Below are 17,334 nucleotides of genomic sequence, written 5' to 3'. Positions count from 1 at the left end.
AGTGCCCTTGCGGTACCTGCTGGCTGGCCTATGCACCCAACCCCTGCTCCACAAGCAAGCACCACCCCCCCAAGGCCTAACCTCTCCAGAAGAGGACTCATGTTCCGAAAATTACACCCTCCCAACATTTGAGAATTAGGAGTCCTCTGATTCCATCCCTGTCCTACCTGGAGTTAGTTATTACAAAATAAACTCACATACAAGAAATTGTCAGTGATCCACATGTTCTTATAGATCATCCTTTAAAAATTTTTATCGATATAACTGACATAACAGTATATTAGTAGGCGATTGTTTAATAGTCTCACTTTTAAAGAAAATTCTGAAGATGATAATGTCTTCATCCAGTATTCCCCAAAGTATCCTAATTAGGAAATTGGATGAACATCTTTTGTTTTTAATCAAATTCTAGCTTTACCATGTACTAGCTGAGTGAGTTAACATCTCTGTGCCTGTTTCGTTATTTGTAAATAGGGATGATAATGGTACCTACCTCACAGGATTCATGTGAAGCTTAATGAGTTAATATATGATAAGTAGTTATACTATGTGATAGGCACTATTCTAGGTATTAATTTTTTTAATAGTCATGTTTTTATTTTAAAGTTACAACACTCCTATCTGTACCACCCACCCTTTCCAGAAAGAACACCTTCTCCAAGAGATAATACATCTAAACTCTGGATGGCCCTCGTTCTAACAGTTATCTCTTTTATCCTCTGTATCTTCAAAATCTCCCTCTCTACTGGGTCAATGTACACACAGTCTAGAAACACTCTCAAATATTTCATAGCTTAAAAAATAAAGGCTTTCTTTGAACTGCTTCCCATCTAGGTTAGACCCTTGTCTTCCTTCTTCCAGTTTCTCACCACATTTACAACTCCTTTGACCTTGATCTCTCCTTGCCATAACTATTTCTCCCTTCTTTCCACTTCCATACATTTTCTTTCCATTTCTATGCATTTGCATCAAGAGCTGCTTCCTTGACACCCCTGAAGTATTATAATGTGGATTTGCCTTCCCATTTCATCCGAATGCCAAACCCCTGGGCACTTCCCAGCACACGTCTTGCTGGCTGTCCTAGTGCATCAGGTGATGCTGAGACGCTCCACTCTGAAATGGTACCCCTACCTCCACTGGCTGCTTCTTCCCATCTCCTTCAGCCTCCTCTTCCTCATCCCATCCCTTAACACTGCAGGTGCCTGGTGGTCACGCGCTTCTCACAGGAGATCTCCCTCTCTCGTCCACCTATTCTCTTGCCTTAGATATGTACATAGAAGGATGTGAGAAGCACAACATGTGAACATGTGGAAGAAAGGCCTTCGAGGTAGGAAGACCAGCATAAACAACATGGGAGGGGTTCAAGGTGCCCTGTGAGCCAGCACACAGCTGATCGCTGGGCCCCTTAAATATTAGGGAAGTTTCCTAAGGGAAAAGGGGTGGGAGATCAGCCTGGAGAAGGAAGGCTGTGACACTCTGGGAAGGTCCTTGACTGCTTTAGAGTTTGAGCTAGATTTTATTGGCAGTGGAGCACTGCTGAAGAGTTGGGAGCAATTACGTGGCTGTCGCACCCTATAACTACACAATCTCAAATCCTATGTTTTCTCCCCTATGAAGTATTTCTCACATCTGCTCCTCTGTTCCTTTCTTTTACGTTACTTTATTATCACTTCAGCTTCCTTGTTTTTTCAGTTTCTCCAGGCTATGATTAAACTTTCCACAGCAGTTAAATGTTTAAAAAAAAAAACAAAAAACCTATAAGAACTTCTCATGGGGAGTTCAGGGCAGTGGGAGGGCCATTGCTGTGGGCATGGTGGCTCCCCTGATTGAGAGAGAGCAGGGCCCTCTACACTGCCCACCCTGCCCATGTCCATACCTTTTTTACTTTTTCGCAACCCGAGCCTTGAATATGAAGCAACTGTAAGCCCCATGAGGGGAAGGTTCGTGGCCTTACATTCTTTTATATCACTCGGTGAATCCCGTTCACAGCGCTGAGCTTATCACAAGTGCACGATGAATATTTGTTATTCAAATAAAATAGAAATGCACACTAATTTGTGCTGGGCACATAAGTGAACGTGGAAAGTCTCATGGAAAAACAACAGCCACAGCAAAAACGCAAAGACTTCGGGCTCCTTACACAGAGGGAAGCTAAAGTGTAGAGAGCCAAGATCAAGATAAATGCCTTCTCAGAGATTTGATCTAAAAACCTGGAACAGTTTTCCCTATTGTAGAGCCCAAATAAGCAATGTTTTGTTTATTACACTGGTTTTCTTCCCCCCTTCAATTACTAATGTTCCCGATAGACAGCTACTAAACCAGAACCAAACTACCAAATTAAAACAAAACCAGAAAGCAACACAGGACGGTGAAAAAGCATGGACTCTAGAATATGGCAAAGTTGGCAACAAAGCCCTGTCCTACCAGGAATAAGCTGTGCAGTCTTGGAAAAATTATCAATACTCTGGACCAAAAGTCTCTCAGCTATTGGCTGGGAAAACCACCTGTCCCATTGCATTATGAAAACTAATGTTTGGAGAATGGCCATCAGGAGGCTGGCTCAGAGTAGTCAGTAGTAACTAACAGAAAGATACTAGTTCTCTTGTTTACTCAACAAATAGTTGTGTGCTATGTGCCAGACATAGTTGTAGGCACTAGAGATTTATCAGAATAAAAAAGTCAAATGGATGTTCTCATGGAGATCATCATGCTCATCCTTAGTCCCTGGAGAAAAGAATAAAAGCCCCTGTCCCCTTTGCCATGAAAAATACACATAATGTCCATATATATATTGTGCATATAGTTTAAGGGCGTCAAGGATCCCATGAGACCTTCAGTCCCCTCTTGTGATCTTAGATTAAGAATCCTGTCTGCATACCAGCATCTCCAAATATGCTTATTAAGAACGACTCAGGCCATGCGTTAGATTCAAGGCCCCATTTCTGACATTAAAAAATACCATCCAAGTGCCCCAGAAGAATCTTAAAGGAAACACTACGTAAGCAGATCTGTGTTCAGAACACCTGCTTTTCCTAAGCTTATCCACAGCATTATAGGACTATAAATCAAACCCTGCTAGAGACTGGCGTATATTAGATGCTCGATAAATACCTGTGAATGTAAAATGAAGGACATTCTATTTCCAACCTACAGTAAGTAAATGTTATACCTACCTAAATTTCCTAGATGACCCTTAACACCAAACTCCAGACAAAAATCAAGTGCAAAGTACATCTACTGAAGCCTGGTTAGTATTATATTTTCACCTCCATGTAATGCACAGGCACCTTCTCAAACGAAAAACACGAAAACCCTGAACTGATATTTTACAACCTCAAACAGGGTAGCGTAGTGTTAAGGCAACCACGTATCATAGGAATTCTGTAGCTATCCTAAATTCAAATATCCCATCCCATGGTCCCAGAGACCAGTGGGAAATCCTAATGTGTCCATACCCAAATTATACCTCCAAGACCATGTTTTGCATTTGGAAGCAATTCTGTTATCAGGCCCTCTACCCAATTTGTGGCTGAGCAAAATGTGGTCTTCGGGAGCAGTGCTTGGTTTACCTGCAATGTATAAAGGGAGAGCTCATGACCCAATTCTCAATCAGAATCACACACAGCTGCAAAACAAGCCTGGCCCCTGCCATACCCAAAACTTAAATCACTCTGGAGACTGGATCAACTAACCTTTTCTTAGGCTTCATAAAATGGAGTCCTTGGCTCCTCTGACGACTCCCCTTGGTGGGCAAGACCAATTCCTTCCAGGGACAGGTTAAGTGTTTCCTGCTCCAGTTAAACTCACTTTCCGTGGCCTCTCAAACATGGTCTTAACTTTTTTGTCTTCATGTTCTTACCCAAATTTCCTCCAGAGGTAAGCCCTCCCTCATCTAGGCTGCTTTCCTTACCTGTTTTGCCACAATAACCAAAAAAAAAAAAATCAATATCCAGAACTTGATGGCAAATTCCTGTTACTGTGCATTATAAAAGGGAATTTAAACAACTTTCTTTTGGATGCAAAACCAGTGGTATTTCTAGGCTATATCCATCCTTGAAGTCTGGACTAACCTGGAAACCAGGATGTATAGTTGCCATTGCTATACTTGCGTGCTCTTCTGTAATATAGCTCAAGGAACCCACTTCTGGAAAACTGTTTCCTTCTAATCCCATCCAACCGCCTGCTTAGGTCCTGTTCTCTTTTTCTTCTGAGGTCCTCATTATCAGCAGAGGATTAGTAGAAAAAAAATCCAAATTGAGGAAAATACGTGTGAGACACAGTAACTTTAGAAAAGTTTGACAGTTTCTTATAAGTTAAAACACACTATGACTCCAAAATTCCACTCCTAGCTATTTATACAAGAGAAATAAATATGTTCACACAAAAACCTGCATGCAACTGTTGATAGTGATTTCTTCATTATTACCCCAAACTGGAAACAATCCAAATGTATGACTGGTGAATAAACTGTGGTACATCCATCCAATGGAATACTACTCACCAATTAAAAGGACTGAATGATTGATACATGCAACAACATGGATGACTCCCAAATGCATTTCACTAAATGAAAGAACTCAGACGCAGATGACAACATAGAACATGATATCATTTATATAACCTTCTGGAAAAGGCAAAAGTATAAAGACAGTTCAGAGCAGTGTGTGTCAGGGGTTGTGAATAGAGTAAAGGGCAACTAAAGGGCACAAGAAAACCTTTGGGGCTGTAGGAACTGAACTTGATTGTCTTGGTGGTTACAAGACTGAATACATTGTATACATTTGCCAAAACTCAAAGAACTTCAAAAGGTAAATTTTACTGAATGTAAATTATACCTAAATAATCTGATTTTTAAACTTTTTTAAAGTACTAATATAGAACATGGAGAAAAATCTTGAAATAGGGACTCAAGTTTCAAAACTTAATAGTGAAACAGTCTGAATGATACTTTATCTTGAAAGGAGAAACGGAGAAGTTTATCTCCCATTTAACCAAACTTATAGTTGTAAATGTGTGTTAATTCTTAGAACAAAAACCAAAAAAAATCAATTGTCTGTTACATAATTCCTGCAACAAGATTTATGTCAGCAGGACAAAACATTTTTCATTTCATGTTTGACTTTTCACAGCCCATTTATAAAGATCATTTTTTCCCCAAAGTATTATATTTCAGGGCATCACTTTTCACCAAAGACTTCTCCTAATCCTTAGGTGGTCTAATATTTTTCTTTGCTTCCTACCAAAACAGTGTTTTAGGTCAATTTTCTCTTCTTTAATGGTTACCAGGCCTAACTCAGCCAAATCTTAATTGGGTCACAGCTGTGTGATTTAGTCAGTTTTCCAATGTCACTTTCATAAGAGTCCATGAAATTTTTTCCTCTTTTGCATGGCTTGAAATTTCTCTTTGCAGTCAATTTACATACACATTGTATGACTGGGCAATTATCAGACCATCTAAGAGAGCCCGGCCTACAAAATTGTGGGTGTTAAGTGGAAAGTAAATTTTTGGTGGGGAGAGATTATTTAAGTGTTGAGTCTCTAATGAATAAATACACTCATATTATGATCACTTTTACTTTTCGCTGCTACCTCATAACTTCAGGGAATTACATAATGAATACCATTCCTTTCTTAGCAACTACAATTATACCAGACACTGTACTACCACAGGGCCATAAAGATGGCTTAGCTGCTTTCTTAAACGTGGCAGGAAGGCAAGGAGAGACAGCAGCTTCACCGTCATCTTGTCCAATATTTGCTTAGTGTTTATTGAGCAACTACCAAACCAGGTCCTAAGAGCTTTGATACTGATTGAACCCCCTCAACACGCCTAGGAGGTCATCACTACTAATATCCCCATTTGACAGATGGGCAGAGAAGTCTCAGAGCTGCTCAGGCCCACAGCGCAGGCCCTTGGCAGGGCAGGGGCTCACACCCAATCTGCCTGCAGAGCTTGTATGCTTACAGACAGCACTGTGCGTGCCACAGCTCCCATGGTGAGGCACCAGCAGGCCTGAGCTCATTCTGTACCTATGGCCAATCCACAAACATCAAATCCCTGAAGACATGGTATTTACTGGACAGAACAGCACCAAACACCTTCTAGAGCATCAAGGGCAGCCGAGGAGCAAAGGAATTGAACTTGCCAGCTGGCTCCTCCCAGCCTCAGGTGGCCTTGGAAAAAGGCTGCAGAAAGAAGGCAGCGAGGCGGCCACCCCTGTCCCCTGACAAATGCCACCCCTGTGTGCTCTTCCCTCGGGAGGCAAGCTATACGAGCAGCTTCTTGCACCCACGCTTTAGAAAAATCAGACTAAATATAGCCAAGTTCGCTCTCATGAGCCAGCTCTGAGCTGGTAGTGCTGCTACATCCACATCAGAAAATTGGGGAAGGATCAGTTTGACTTACAGGAGAGCAGCTTTCCTTGCTTGCTCTTGTAGTTACAAAAGGACCATGGGCAAGATCCAACGGGGCTGCAGGGAGTGCCGGAGGTCTGGTGAAGCAGATAATCGAGCCCACAGGGAAAGGAACGTACCAGACGTGAGAGGAGCTTCCTCATTAACTTTCCTGCCCACAGAGGGCTAAACCACCACAACACCACGACTTGGGGGTAGCACACATTCCACATACAGCCCTCTGTTCCATGCCCTTACCCCATTCCCCACCCATCAGTATCGTACTCAACAGCTCACTCAAATGCTATCCCCTTGGTTAGGCCATCCCATCCCGTCCAGCTCAGAACCAAATGCTCCATTTGTTCTCCGAACGCCCACGTTATGCTGCTTGTACTTTTATTTAGCACTTATATCATGCAGCCTAATCTGAACCTCTGTCTCCAGCAAAGTGGAGGCGGGGGACGGCTAAGCTTCCTTCTTAGTGGCCCCCCCCAAATCTAGTAGAGTTCCTTGCACACAGGCAGTGCTCTCCTGTTTATCAACAGCAAATGCAAAACCTGCCTGAACGCCAGGAAAAGGGAGTTTGCAATTTTCTTCATTAAATGCACAACGTCTGACGCTCAGTCCCCAGAGTTCAGGCACAGGTTTCAGATCCCAGGCTGTCCCTCCTGTGATGTGTCCCACAGCATTACGGATCACAGCTACACCAGCAGAGGTTCTACACCACCTCCCCCTTGTTAGCACCAGCCCTAGTTCCTTCTGGCCAAAGAGCACAGCAAGACAGACAAAAAAGAAGGGTGGGCTGAAAGGAATTAGCAAGGGCGTGGCCAGATAACAGCAGGATTAGACTGAAGCCCTGTCTGAACCAGTTAGAGGTCACGAAGAAGAGCTGGGAGTGGCAGGAACTCCTGTCGCAGCAAGTGTACAAGCAGGGCTTGGGACCCCACTTCTCCCTCATGCACAGTCACTGCACGGGGAGTTTTCAGCGAAGGCTTCATATTCACCACTCTCATGTCCCAAAACAGAGTGATGGATACAAGCTGCTGCTGCAGGACAGTCAGATCTCGTGGGCTAGAGAACAAAATAAATATTAGAAAAAAAGAATAAAAGACCCTTGGTGAAAAGTGAAGTGAAAGAGAATCGAGTAGCAGGTAGTTGAACACTGACACCGGATGCTGCACGGAGCTGAGAGGGAAGCGTGTTGACAGTTGCGCTGCTTTTACAACAAGCACTCTGCAAATGAACGCAGCTGGGAGTTCTTCTTGGGGGGGGGTGGTGTATAGGGGCTACCACAGAAATCAGATGCAGTCATTAGCCTACCCATTCATTCATTCAGTCTGCCATTCATTCATGGATTCGTTTAACAAACCTCACACGGAGTCTACCATGGGCCAGGCATAAGGCACCGTGCCTGCCCTCAGAAAGCACCACCAAGCAGAACTGCACATAAACCTTGCTCTCAACATGGAAATGCAGTTAGAAAAAACTGGAGGCAGGCTAGTACCAGGAGAGCCACCGTCCTCCTTACTTCCCGTGTCATAGGGGCAATCCGAGAGAATGGCACTGCTGGTCCCTCTCCGCCCTCTATGGGCTCTCCTCGGGCGAGGAGAAGACAAGTGGTGACGTGAAAGCCTGTGAAAGGGAACAATGCATCCGGAGTTGGGGCCTCTCCCGCTCTGGGTCCCAGACGCCTGCTGCAGGAGCCCATCTTCTCTCTGCTGTCCAGGCTGCCAGTGTTACAGAGGCAGGCGGTCCTGTGAGGGGTAAACTCGCTGCTGGGGTGCAGTAGTAGCAAACCCACTTTACCATCCGGCCCAAAGTCAGGAAGAATAACCCCTGCACCCTTGTAATCAAGATGACGTCTTTATCCTCCTCTGTGATTGTGACTCAGCTCTGAACGCCAGCAGGGCACAGAGTCATCATTTACGATTGCTTCTCTTTGCCACGAGGTTCCGAGGTATCTTGTTTTCCCTTTTTTCCCCAGCCGCTGTTATGATTACTTATCCTTACAATATTTTGGTGATGGGAAGTTTTGTTACTCTTTTACAGGAGAAAAACTATAGAACTTGAGCACTGAATGACTAATCAGAGGCCATTTGATGAGTCAATTTGTTCACTTTGGATGTAAAATGTGGATCCCTTAGCCCAATGTCATTCAGAGCACACAGCCGACAACTGGAAATCTTTTTGGAGGGTGGTGAATATTGGGACGCGTCTTTCTGCCATGGAAGAGGAGCTATTATTCTATTAGAGCTGGAATAGAAACACTATGTACAAAATTTATCTGCTCCATTTTCTTATACAGCTGAGGATGAAGCAAGGAGGAGAGGAAATGTGGACCAGGAGTAGGAAAAGCCTTCTCTTGCTCTGGGACATTTATACTTCACTCATGAAACAATTACTGAGGTCCAACTAAGTGCCAGACACCAATCTTGGAATACAGAGGTGAATACAATACTATGCCTGATGAATCCACTTTTTTCCTCTCCCTTCAACCCATTAATGTTAGAAAACAGTGCCTCAATGAAGACAACTGTCTACACAATCTGTCCACGGAGAAGGGATTACTCTCGGTTTCTACAGGCTACCTCCTTTCTAGAGGTCCTAGTTCTCCAGCTATTTGGAGTAATTTCTTACAATTTTTTTTTTAAGACAATGGATGCCAATACAATCCCAATCTGAATGCAGACCATAACGTGTTCTGTGGCTGGAAAGCTCAGCTTTAAGCTGCCCATAAATGTAAGGCTTGGGTCACAACCAGATTAGGAAGTAGAAATAGGATGCTGTAATTAACTCAAAGAAAGCCTAACCCAGGGTAGCCATAAAATACCTCCAAGCTACAAGTTTAGCAAAGTGAATGAGCCCTCTTTTTCATCTTAAACTCCAAGTTACAAGTTTAGCAAAATGAATGAGTCCCCTACTTGCTCTTAACACTTTTACAAGTTCAAGCTTACTTAAGAAAACAGGTTACACATTGTAAGAAAAAAAAAAAAAACAAACAAGCTTCTAATTTGCTACTAATTACAAAGACTGGCATGAATCAGTGAAAATTCAGGATACAAAACAGGTTCCAAACAGTACCGCTTTTTTTAATAGGAGGAGAAGGATGGGAGGGAGTGCAAGTAATATTTACTGAGAATCCATGTCCTAGCCACTCTTAATAAGCCGTTTCCTTTATTTAATCTTCACAACTTTAGTGGGACCTAAACAGTAGTGTGCCCATTTTTTCCAGATGCAGAAACGAAACCTCAGATGTTAAGTAACATGTATTATATTTCCTATTCCATTTCCTCTGGCAATATTCCTTATTCTCTAAATCAGTGTTTCTCAGTGAGCTTGGGGAAACTGCTTGTTCCTTGGTTTTGGGGTGGGAATTTTGTATGAGATGGCCATGCACTACAGGACACTTAGCATCCCTGGCCCATGGGCATAAAATATCAATACCAGCCCCTGCAAATCTCAACATGCCCTAGGAGGACAATGTCCCTCCTCAGGTGAGAGCCACTGCCTTCAAACCTCTCAAAAGTTCCTTATTTTATGGCATTTGGGCTCCTAAGAAAGCCCCATGCACCCTTATGGAGTCAGTTACAAAAGCTCCATGGATTTACTTCCCATCCATTTCATGAGCATTTATTGAGTACCTATCATGGGTCAGGTAGTGTACTATTGCCTGGGAGTATAAAGTCAAAGAGTACATGGTCCCCACTCCCCAGGGGCTGTAGCCTTAGAGTCTAGTGAGAGACGTTAAGTACGTTAAGTATGGCAAGTGTTAAATGTAAGCACAGGTGCTGAGGAGACAATGCAGGAGGCACCTCCCACAGACTGGGCAGAGCAATCAGAAGACAGAGGGAAGGGAGGGTTGAGACAGGTTCCCAGAGGAGGTGAAGTTTTCCCTGAGCCTTGAAAGACCAAACGAGAGTAGCTAGGAAGGGCCAAGTTCAAACCAAGAAAGCTGCCTTTGTAAAGACCAGAGATAGGAATATTTGCAGCCAAAGTTTAAAATATTCCCTTTAGTCTTCAAGTTGAGGCCTCATTGTGATTCAAACTCAGGATCTCCTGTTTACTAGACAGGCACTTTAACCAAACAAGTCACTAGAAAATAAAATAAGCTCTCCACAGTCCAGGCATACTTCCTTTCAAAGCCTTTGTTTTTGTAAGGTCTGGCTTCGCTGGTATAATAACCCATCAGACAAGAAATATGACTAATTCTATACTTCTTCCAGCGAGCAGGAAATTGCTTTCAAGTACATCATGGACTGGCAACCAGTGGGAGTGACCTTCACTTGAGGACACAGAAGAGTGAGGAAGAGAAGAGATAATGTCATCTGAGGGGTGAGGTAGAGAGGTGCCAGTAAGTCAACTTGCCCTTAGCCTCAAGCTCAGAATGAACTTTATCTTGTGTTTTTTGTTTTTTTCATCTAAAGTCTTGTCTCAGTTACCATCAACTGTAACCATGCAAAAAGCCAGATTCTCACCCTATTATTACATTTGCACAGAAAACTTTGGTTATTTGTTTTTTCAAAGCCATATATATGAGATTTATATATGTGTGTGTGTATAGATTTATATATATATATATATAAATTTAAAAGCCAAATATATAAGAACAGTAAAGGTAAGTAGATAGGTGGATAGAAGTGCCCAGCTGGGGATCTCTGAACCTGAGACAGCCCAAAAGCAAGAGTTTCCCGAGTTAATGGGTGCTGACCACAAGACCTGGGTTATTGCTACTTCAAGTTGTTAAGTAATTACAAAGACAGCAAGAGTCAGATTAGTTCAGTTGCTCTCACCTGGGGCGGGTAGGGGAGAGGGACGCCAGCAAACCCTTGTGGTTCCTTCTTTCCTTCAGCCTCCAAGGAACAGGCTCACTTCCCCTTGGCAAGGAGCCTGCTGCAGCTGGCAGGCATGCCCTCTTTTTCCAACACCAGCTTCCCCTCTGACCTGAACCACACTCAGAAACCATAATTCTGTAGATGAACTTACACTCCCCTTTGGTCCCATGATCATTTCAATTTATCATTCAGGCACAGTGTGACTGCTCGTTTGACATCACAAACACATCTGGCCCACATATTTTTCCCCAGAAACTACCCTCAACAAGAAAGCCAGTCTTCCAAGGTGAGAGCATCTGAAATGAAAACTTGGGATCCCACACGAACCGCCTGTCCCTGCTTTCAACCAGGCAGTTCAAAGGTGGCAACATCATAAAGCCCAAACTGCAAAGCCAAAGACCAAAATTATAGGAGGAAAGCAGAAGGTGGGCTTCAAAGAAAAGGATTCACCCCAATGGAAGAGGTTGGCTGTCCTTATCCCTGGCTGATTCCATTTCGTTTCTGTAAACTTTGCTAACCTCGGGAGGGTTGTATAAAGAGACAGGTGTAGGGACACCTCCACCCTCTGGGTACATCTGCTGCTATCGCTGCTGCGTACACACGAGGGGCCCTCGACCCAATAGCAGTCCATGCTTCCCGATGACGCACCTGGCGAGGGTCTTCTCCCATGTGTGGAGGCCAAAGTGAGCATCCCCAACCTCGAGGCCACCGAGCCGGCCCTGGCGGGGTGCGGCAGCGAAAAGGGCACCTCGGGGCTAAGACCTCCAAGCGCTCTCTCAGGCTTTCCCCCCACACCCAGCACATCGTTTCGCATTAGGGACACTTCGCCTCCAACCCGAGAGTGCTGCGCATCTACCTGTCTTTCCAAAGTAACTGAATAAAGCACCTACCGGCCCTCCGTGGCTCAGGTGAGTGCCAAGAGGTGTAAGAGGAAAGGGCCCGCTTGCCACCACCCACGTTCCTCTCCTCCCCACGTTCCCCAAGCTTCATCGGGGAAGTGTGTATCGGGGTGCGCGGGTTAAGAGGTAGCTTAAAATGCCCAAGCGTCCCTTACCTTCCACAGCCATTCTCTCAGAGCTTCCCTAACGCATGCATAATTTTCTGGGCCGAGATACTCCTCCTGCCCCGCGCTCCCCTCCCTCCTCGCGCTTTCGCCTAAATATTCTGCGCTCATCTACTCCAGGACCAACCTGCCGCGGTCACGCAAAGCGAGGCTGGCGGCTCCCGGCTCGGCGCAGAGCAGCCTGGGAATTGTAGTTCCCTCTCTTTCCTCCGACCCGGGAGACCACCCCGAGTCCTGCGAAGGGCGCGGCCCCGCCTCCACACTGGGATGGCATCGCCGGCTTCATCGGGCCCAGGCAGAGAAATCCCTCTTGGCGGGGCGGGGGGGGGTCTCATGAGTAGAGCCGGGAACCCTGGGAGGTAGCTGGGACTACATTTCCCAAGATGCCGTGCGCTGGATTTCGTTCCGCGCCAGGAGCAGAGACCCGTGATTGAGCTCTTCCCTGTCGATTAGAAGTGGGTAAGCACCTGGTAGGGCTCGTGCGGGAGGCAGGAGGCGGCGGGGTTTGTGGTGTGACCTTCTGGGCTTGTCGCTGGCCTCCTTGGCCACCCAGTTAGTGAGGGGAGCAGAGCCTCCGGCCGGCTCTGTTTTTCCGCCTGGGCCAGAGAGCCGCTGCACAGGGTGCGGTTGAAACTTGTTACTCAGACCTGGGAAGTGGGTTAGGGAGAATCTTGCCAGGTGATACAGCTGTATTCTGATCCTTCAGGTGATTCAGGTGGCTAAACACTTCGCGTAGGGATGGGGGATGGCCTAAAAAACCCGAACAGGTATCACCCCTAAGGGGTTATTAGAAACAAAATCTGGGAACCAGGATTCCACCTGAGGATGTCAGATGATGGAAACCTGTGTGGCTCCAAGATAGGAGGCTTTCAGCTTGACTGGTCTGGGAGCCCCTTGGCGGTCAGTGATAGGGCCTAATAATTAGCAGCATCTGAGAGTGTTCTTTCAACTTAGGAACTTCTGTCCTAACTCCAGGTGCTGGGAGTGCTGTAAGCAGACAGGAAAAAGAATCACGCTGAAGGCAGCAGAATTCCAGAGCTGGTAAATACTGGTAAGAATGAAGTTCCCAGACTTTTTTTCCCGCGTGTGGAAATGCAGATGCATTTATCGCTGGTGGAGGTGAGGGAATGGCCTTGGGAATAGATCAGACTCAGATTGAGTAAGATTTTTAAAGGCCTGGAGCTCAGAAGATTTTTAAAGGCCTGAGCTCAGAATTGCATATGGTCCACCCAGACCCCAGCTCTTCTGCCCCTACCCCATATTTAATTTTTAAAGAAATTACTCTGGAAAATAACTCCAAGGAAATACAAGGATTCGATTCTTGCTGTCCTGATGACTACTTAGATTTTCTTTGTCCCTCTTGGTGATAATTTTTTTTTTTTTTAAACACTGAACAATTTTGTTTCTGAGCGCATATGTGCACACCTGTTTTTGTGGTCACTAAGTATGTGCTTAGTCCTCCTATTGGGTAACATGGACGTGTCTGCATACTTTTAAAAATACCTGTAACCAGTAAATGCCCTTGGTGATACTTTAACTCTGAGTTCATGGAGCTGTACGCAATTCAAACCCAAGCCTTCCATCCTTGGTACAGTAGAGAGAGTCCTGTTAAGTGAGACACGCTTGCCATGGGCAAAATAAGATAAAATAATGATAATATTAATAATACCAACGCTGACAAAGTGCATCAGAATCTCTGGAGGTAGGGCTCCCATCCCCAGCACTGTTTTTCTTTTTTCAAGTACTTTAGGAGATTCTAATCTGTAGCTTCTATTGCACAATCTTGTTAAAGGGATAGAGACCAAAATGCCTGGGTAAGAAGGAAAGAGGGGGTATATTTGGCATTCCTCTCTGTTTCCTGCTCTGTTAACCTGTCACTGAGTCTTGTTGCATCTTCCTGAGTGTGGGCTTCCTCTCTACTCTCTCTGTATTTAAGTAATGTCAGTGCCTCCACTGGTTCCACGAGGTCAGGGATGGACTCTGGTACTGCTCACCTTTGATGTTCCAGCCACCAGCACTGCCTGGCACATAATAAATATTTAATACATATATTATGTGTTTATAAATAATGCCTGACTGAAGGAGTATGTGAATAAGCTACCTAATGATGATTAGGTCTCCATTTTCCCCCATGAAACTGCAAGTTCGTATTTCACTTTTGTTTGTTTTAATGTTTCATACTCTTAGAAGTAGATGTTTTCATCAATTCAGAAATGACCTAGAGACAAGTTAATCTAAGCCCCCTCATTTCACAGTTAAGTCAGAAAAGTTGAAGGGTTTGCCCAGATCACACCGTGGCCAAACAGTGTCCACAACTGGTCCAGACCAAGGCTCTTTTGGCGAGGACAGGGGTGGGTTAGGGGAAGGTTTCTGTTGCTCTAGACACAGCTCAGCTTGGTTTGATGGCTTAGCTTTAAGTCAAAGAGGCTGGGGCAGCTTTGTTCCTCACTGCAGGTTTGTGGGTAGCTTGGGGGAACTCTGCCCCAGGCTGAAGGAGGAAGCCATTCTCCTAGTAATGGCAGAGGAGCAAGAGGGCAAAAGGAAGTGTGCAAGACTTTTTAAGGCCTGGCTCTGAACTGGGGCACTGTCGCTTCTTCGCCCATGTGATTTGTCAAAGCAAGTCACATGGCCAACCTCAAAGTTGGGGTGTGAGAAAATATACTCTGGCCATGAAGAAGTCATGGCAAGGATGCGAATGCAGGGAAGGATGAAGAATTGGGTTAACTCCTCAGTCTCTACAATGACTGTGTATTAGCCTCCTGTGGCCGCTGTCACGAAGTTCTGTAAGCTGGGTGGCTGAAAACAACGGAAATCTACTCTTTCACAGTCCTAGAGGCTAGAATTCCAAAATCCAGGTGTTGGTAGAGCCATACTTCCTCTGAAGGCTGTAGGGAAGCATCCTCTTTTGCCTCTTCCTAGCTTCTAGTCTAAGTTGCTAGCAATCCTCGGGGTTCCTTGGCTTGTAGCTACATCAGTGCCATCTCTGCCAACATCATCACATGGTGGTCTTCCTCATGAGTATGTCTCTGTCTCTAAATCTCTCCTATGAAGACACCTCACCTTAATTTGATTACATCTACAAAAACCCCATTTCCAAATAAGGTCACATGCACAAGTGTCTGGGGTTAGGAATCCAACATATCTATTTGGGGGGACACAGTTCAACCCACAGCAGACTGGAATCTTCTACCATCTTTTATAAACTAGAGCAGTTGTTCTCAAGGTCTGGGTGCTGAACCCAGAGCATGAGCATCACCTGGGAGCTGGTTAATTAAAATTCTTGGGCTTCAGCCCAGACCTACTGAATCAGAAACTTACGGGTTTAGGATCCAGCAATCTGTGGTGTCACAAGTCTGCCAAGTGATTTTAATTCGTGCTAAAGTTTGAGAACCACTACCAAAGAAGACATTAGGACCCAGACTTTGCAAAGAGGTAAATTTAGCCATTGTTCTTAAGAAGGAGGGAGAAGTGGGACCCAATCCTGATTGGGTGCCAGCCATTGTGTATCTGCATGTGTGTGTTTCTGAGTACAGAGGGGTGCTAGAATAAGCAATGGGGGCATTTTGCTAGTGGCAAAATGACAGGGGGAAGGTGCTAGAAATAGAGCAGGTTTAACCAATTCACTGAATACTAAGGATATAATTTTAAGGACTCTAAGTTCTATTTGCCTCCTGGAATAGTGGAGTTGTATAAGCAGTGTTCTTATACTCCAGAGTCATCACAATGAATCTTCATTTTGTGTGGGTGTGAGAAAGATGGGAGGGGTCATCGGGGCTGGCTCCTGAGTCTGGCATGAGCTATGCTGGGAAGAAAATGAGAAAATGTAGGCAAGGCTTTGAACAGTGTTCGATACATTTGTGGAAATGATTATTACCAAAGACCTGTTGCTGACTCCACAGTTCTGTCTGCAGCCAGTTCTGGAAAAGTATGACCCTGGGAGCCCTGGGGCTGTATGTGCCACAGGGGAATGCAGCATTTCAGGCGTGGGGCACGGGGAGTTAATTTACCAGAGAGCCACATGTAACGTTCACATAAACTTAGCAAAGGGCTGTCAGAGCTTAGGTGGGGCTAGATTCTCCAGTAAAAATGGAGAGTAAAAATAAAAAATGGGCAACTTTGCCCTTGAAAGTGCTTTACATTGCCTTTGAAATATAGGACATGTTATTTTTTATATATACAGTCCTGCAGAATAATTTCCTAGCACACCAAAATTGGAAAACATAAAACACTATTAAGAAAGTCTTTAAGCAAATGTCCATATATTTAAAGTATTCTTCCTTTAAAATAACAACCAAATTCCTAATTGTGAATGGGGCGATGGATAGACAGTGCTGAACTCTAATATCTTAATATACTGTTTGGTTTTGTGGGGATTAAATGAGAGAACTAAAGCTCCATCTTAGAATAGAGGCAGTTTTCTAAAGAAATGGGAGTTTGTTCAATAGATTTAACCTACCTATATGAATCAAACACTAATGGAGTGGTTATGATTTGCCAGAAATCTGTCTTAAGTGCTTTAAAAACACCCCGGCATTCTGGCTTTGCAGGCCGTGTGCTTAACCACTATACAATCTCACCTTTCTAAATTTTCACATATTGTGTTTCCACCATATGCAATTTTGCAGAGTGCGGACCAAGGTCAAAACTTGGAGCTGGATACACTGATATCAGGTGTGGACCCAAAGGAACCACTCCACGTGCCTCTTTTTGAACGGTGGGCAAGTAACATGGATGAAACTTCTGCAGCCTTTTCTTTGTATGCTTTTCTTATTTTCCCGGAGACAGAAAATATAGCATATTGTGTTGTTGCAGGAGGAAAGAATGGGGTTGAGCCTTCGTGGTTAGAGATGAGAAAAGTCTATCCTTTGTCAGAAAGTAAGAGTCGGGAGAATTCATGCAGTCAGAGGCCAATAAAAGGCACTGCAGGTGCTGATGACAGATTACTGCTCTCCTGAACCTGCAGGCATGATCTAGGGCTCAGCCTTAATGTCTGCCAAACTCAAAGAAGTTAAAGAAAAATGGGACATAGGCGATGATTTAGATTGC

At 44.5% G+C, this 17,334-nt stretch overlaps 1 protein-coding gene across 4 annotated transcripts in view; it reads right to left on the bottom strand.

The window, feature by feature from the left end:
• The window catches only part of SAMD12 (sterile alpha motif domain containing 12), a 414,693-nt gene extending 402,293 nt beyond the window's left edge, over positions 1-12,400 (bottom strand). For all 4 annotated transcript variants that reach the window (XM_059901802.1, XM_059901804.1, XM_059901805.1 and 1 more), the window contains exon 1: positions 12,280-12,400. In XM_059901802.1, the coding sequence (XP_059757785.1) occupies positions 12,280-12,292 (13 nt within the window). In that variant the 5' untranslated portion in view covers positions 12,293-12,400. The remainder of the gene's footprint in view (positions 1-12,279) is intronic.
• Positions 12,401-17,334: the final 4,934 nt, after the last annotated feature.

Source organism: Balaenoptera ricei, chromosome 17 (assembly GCF_028023285.1).
Source record: "Balaenoptera ricei isolate mBalRic1 chromosome 17, mBalRic1.hap2, whole genome shotgun sequence".
Taxonomy (NCBI): domain Eukaryota; kingdom Metazoa; phylum Chordata; class Mammalia; order Artiodactyla; family Balaenopteridae; genus Balaenoptera; species Balaenoptera ricei.
Note: the sequence above shows the minus strand (reverse complement) of the source record. Positions and strands in the feature narration are given on the sequence as shown.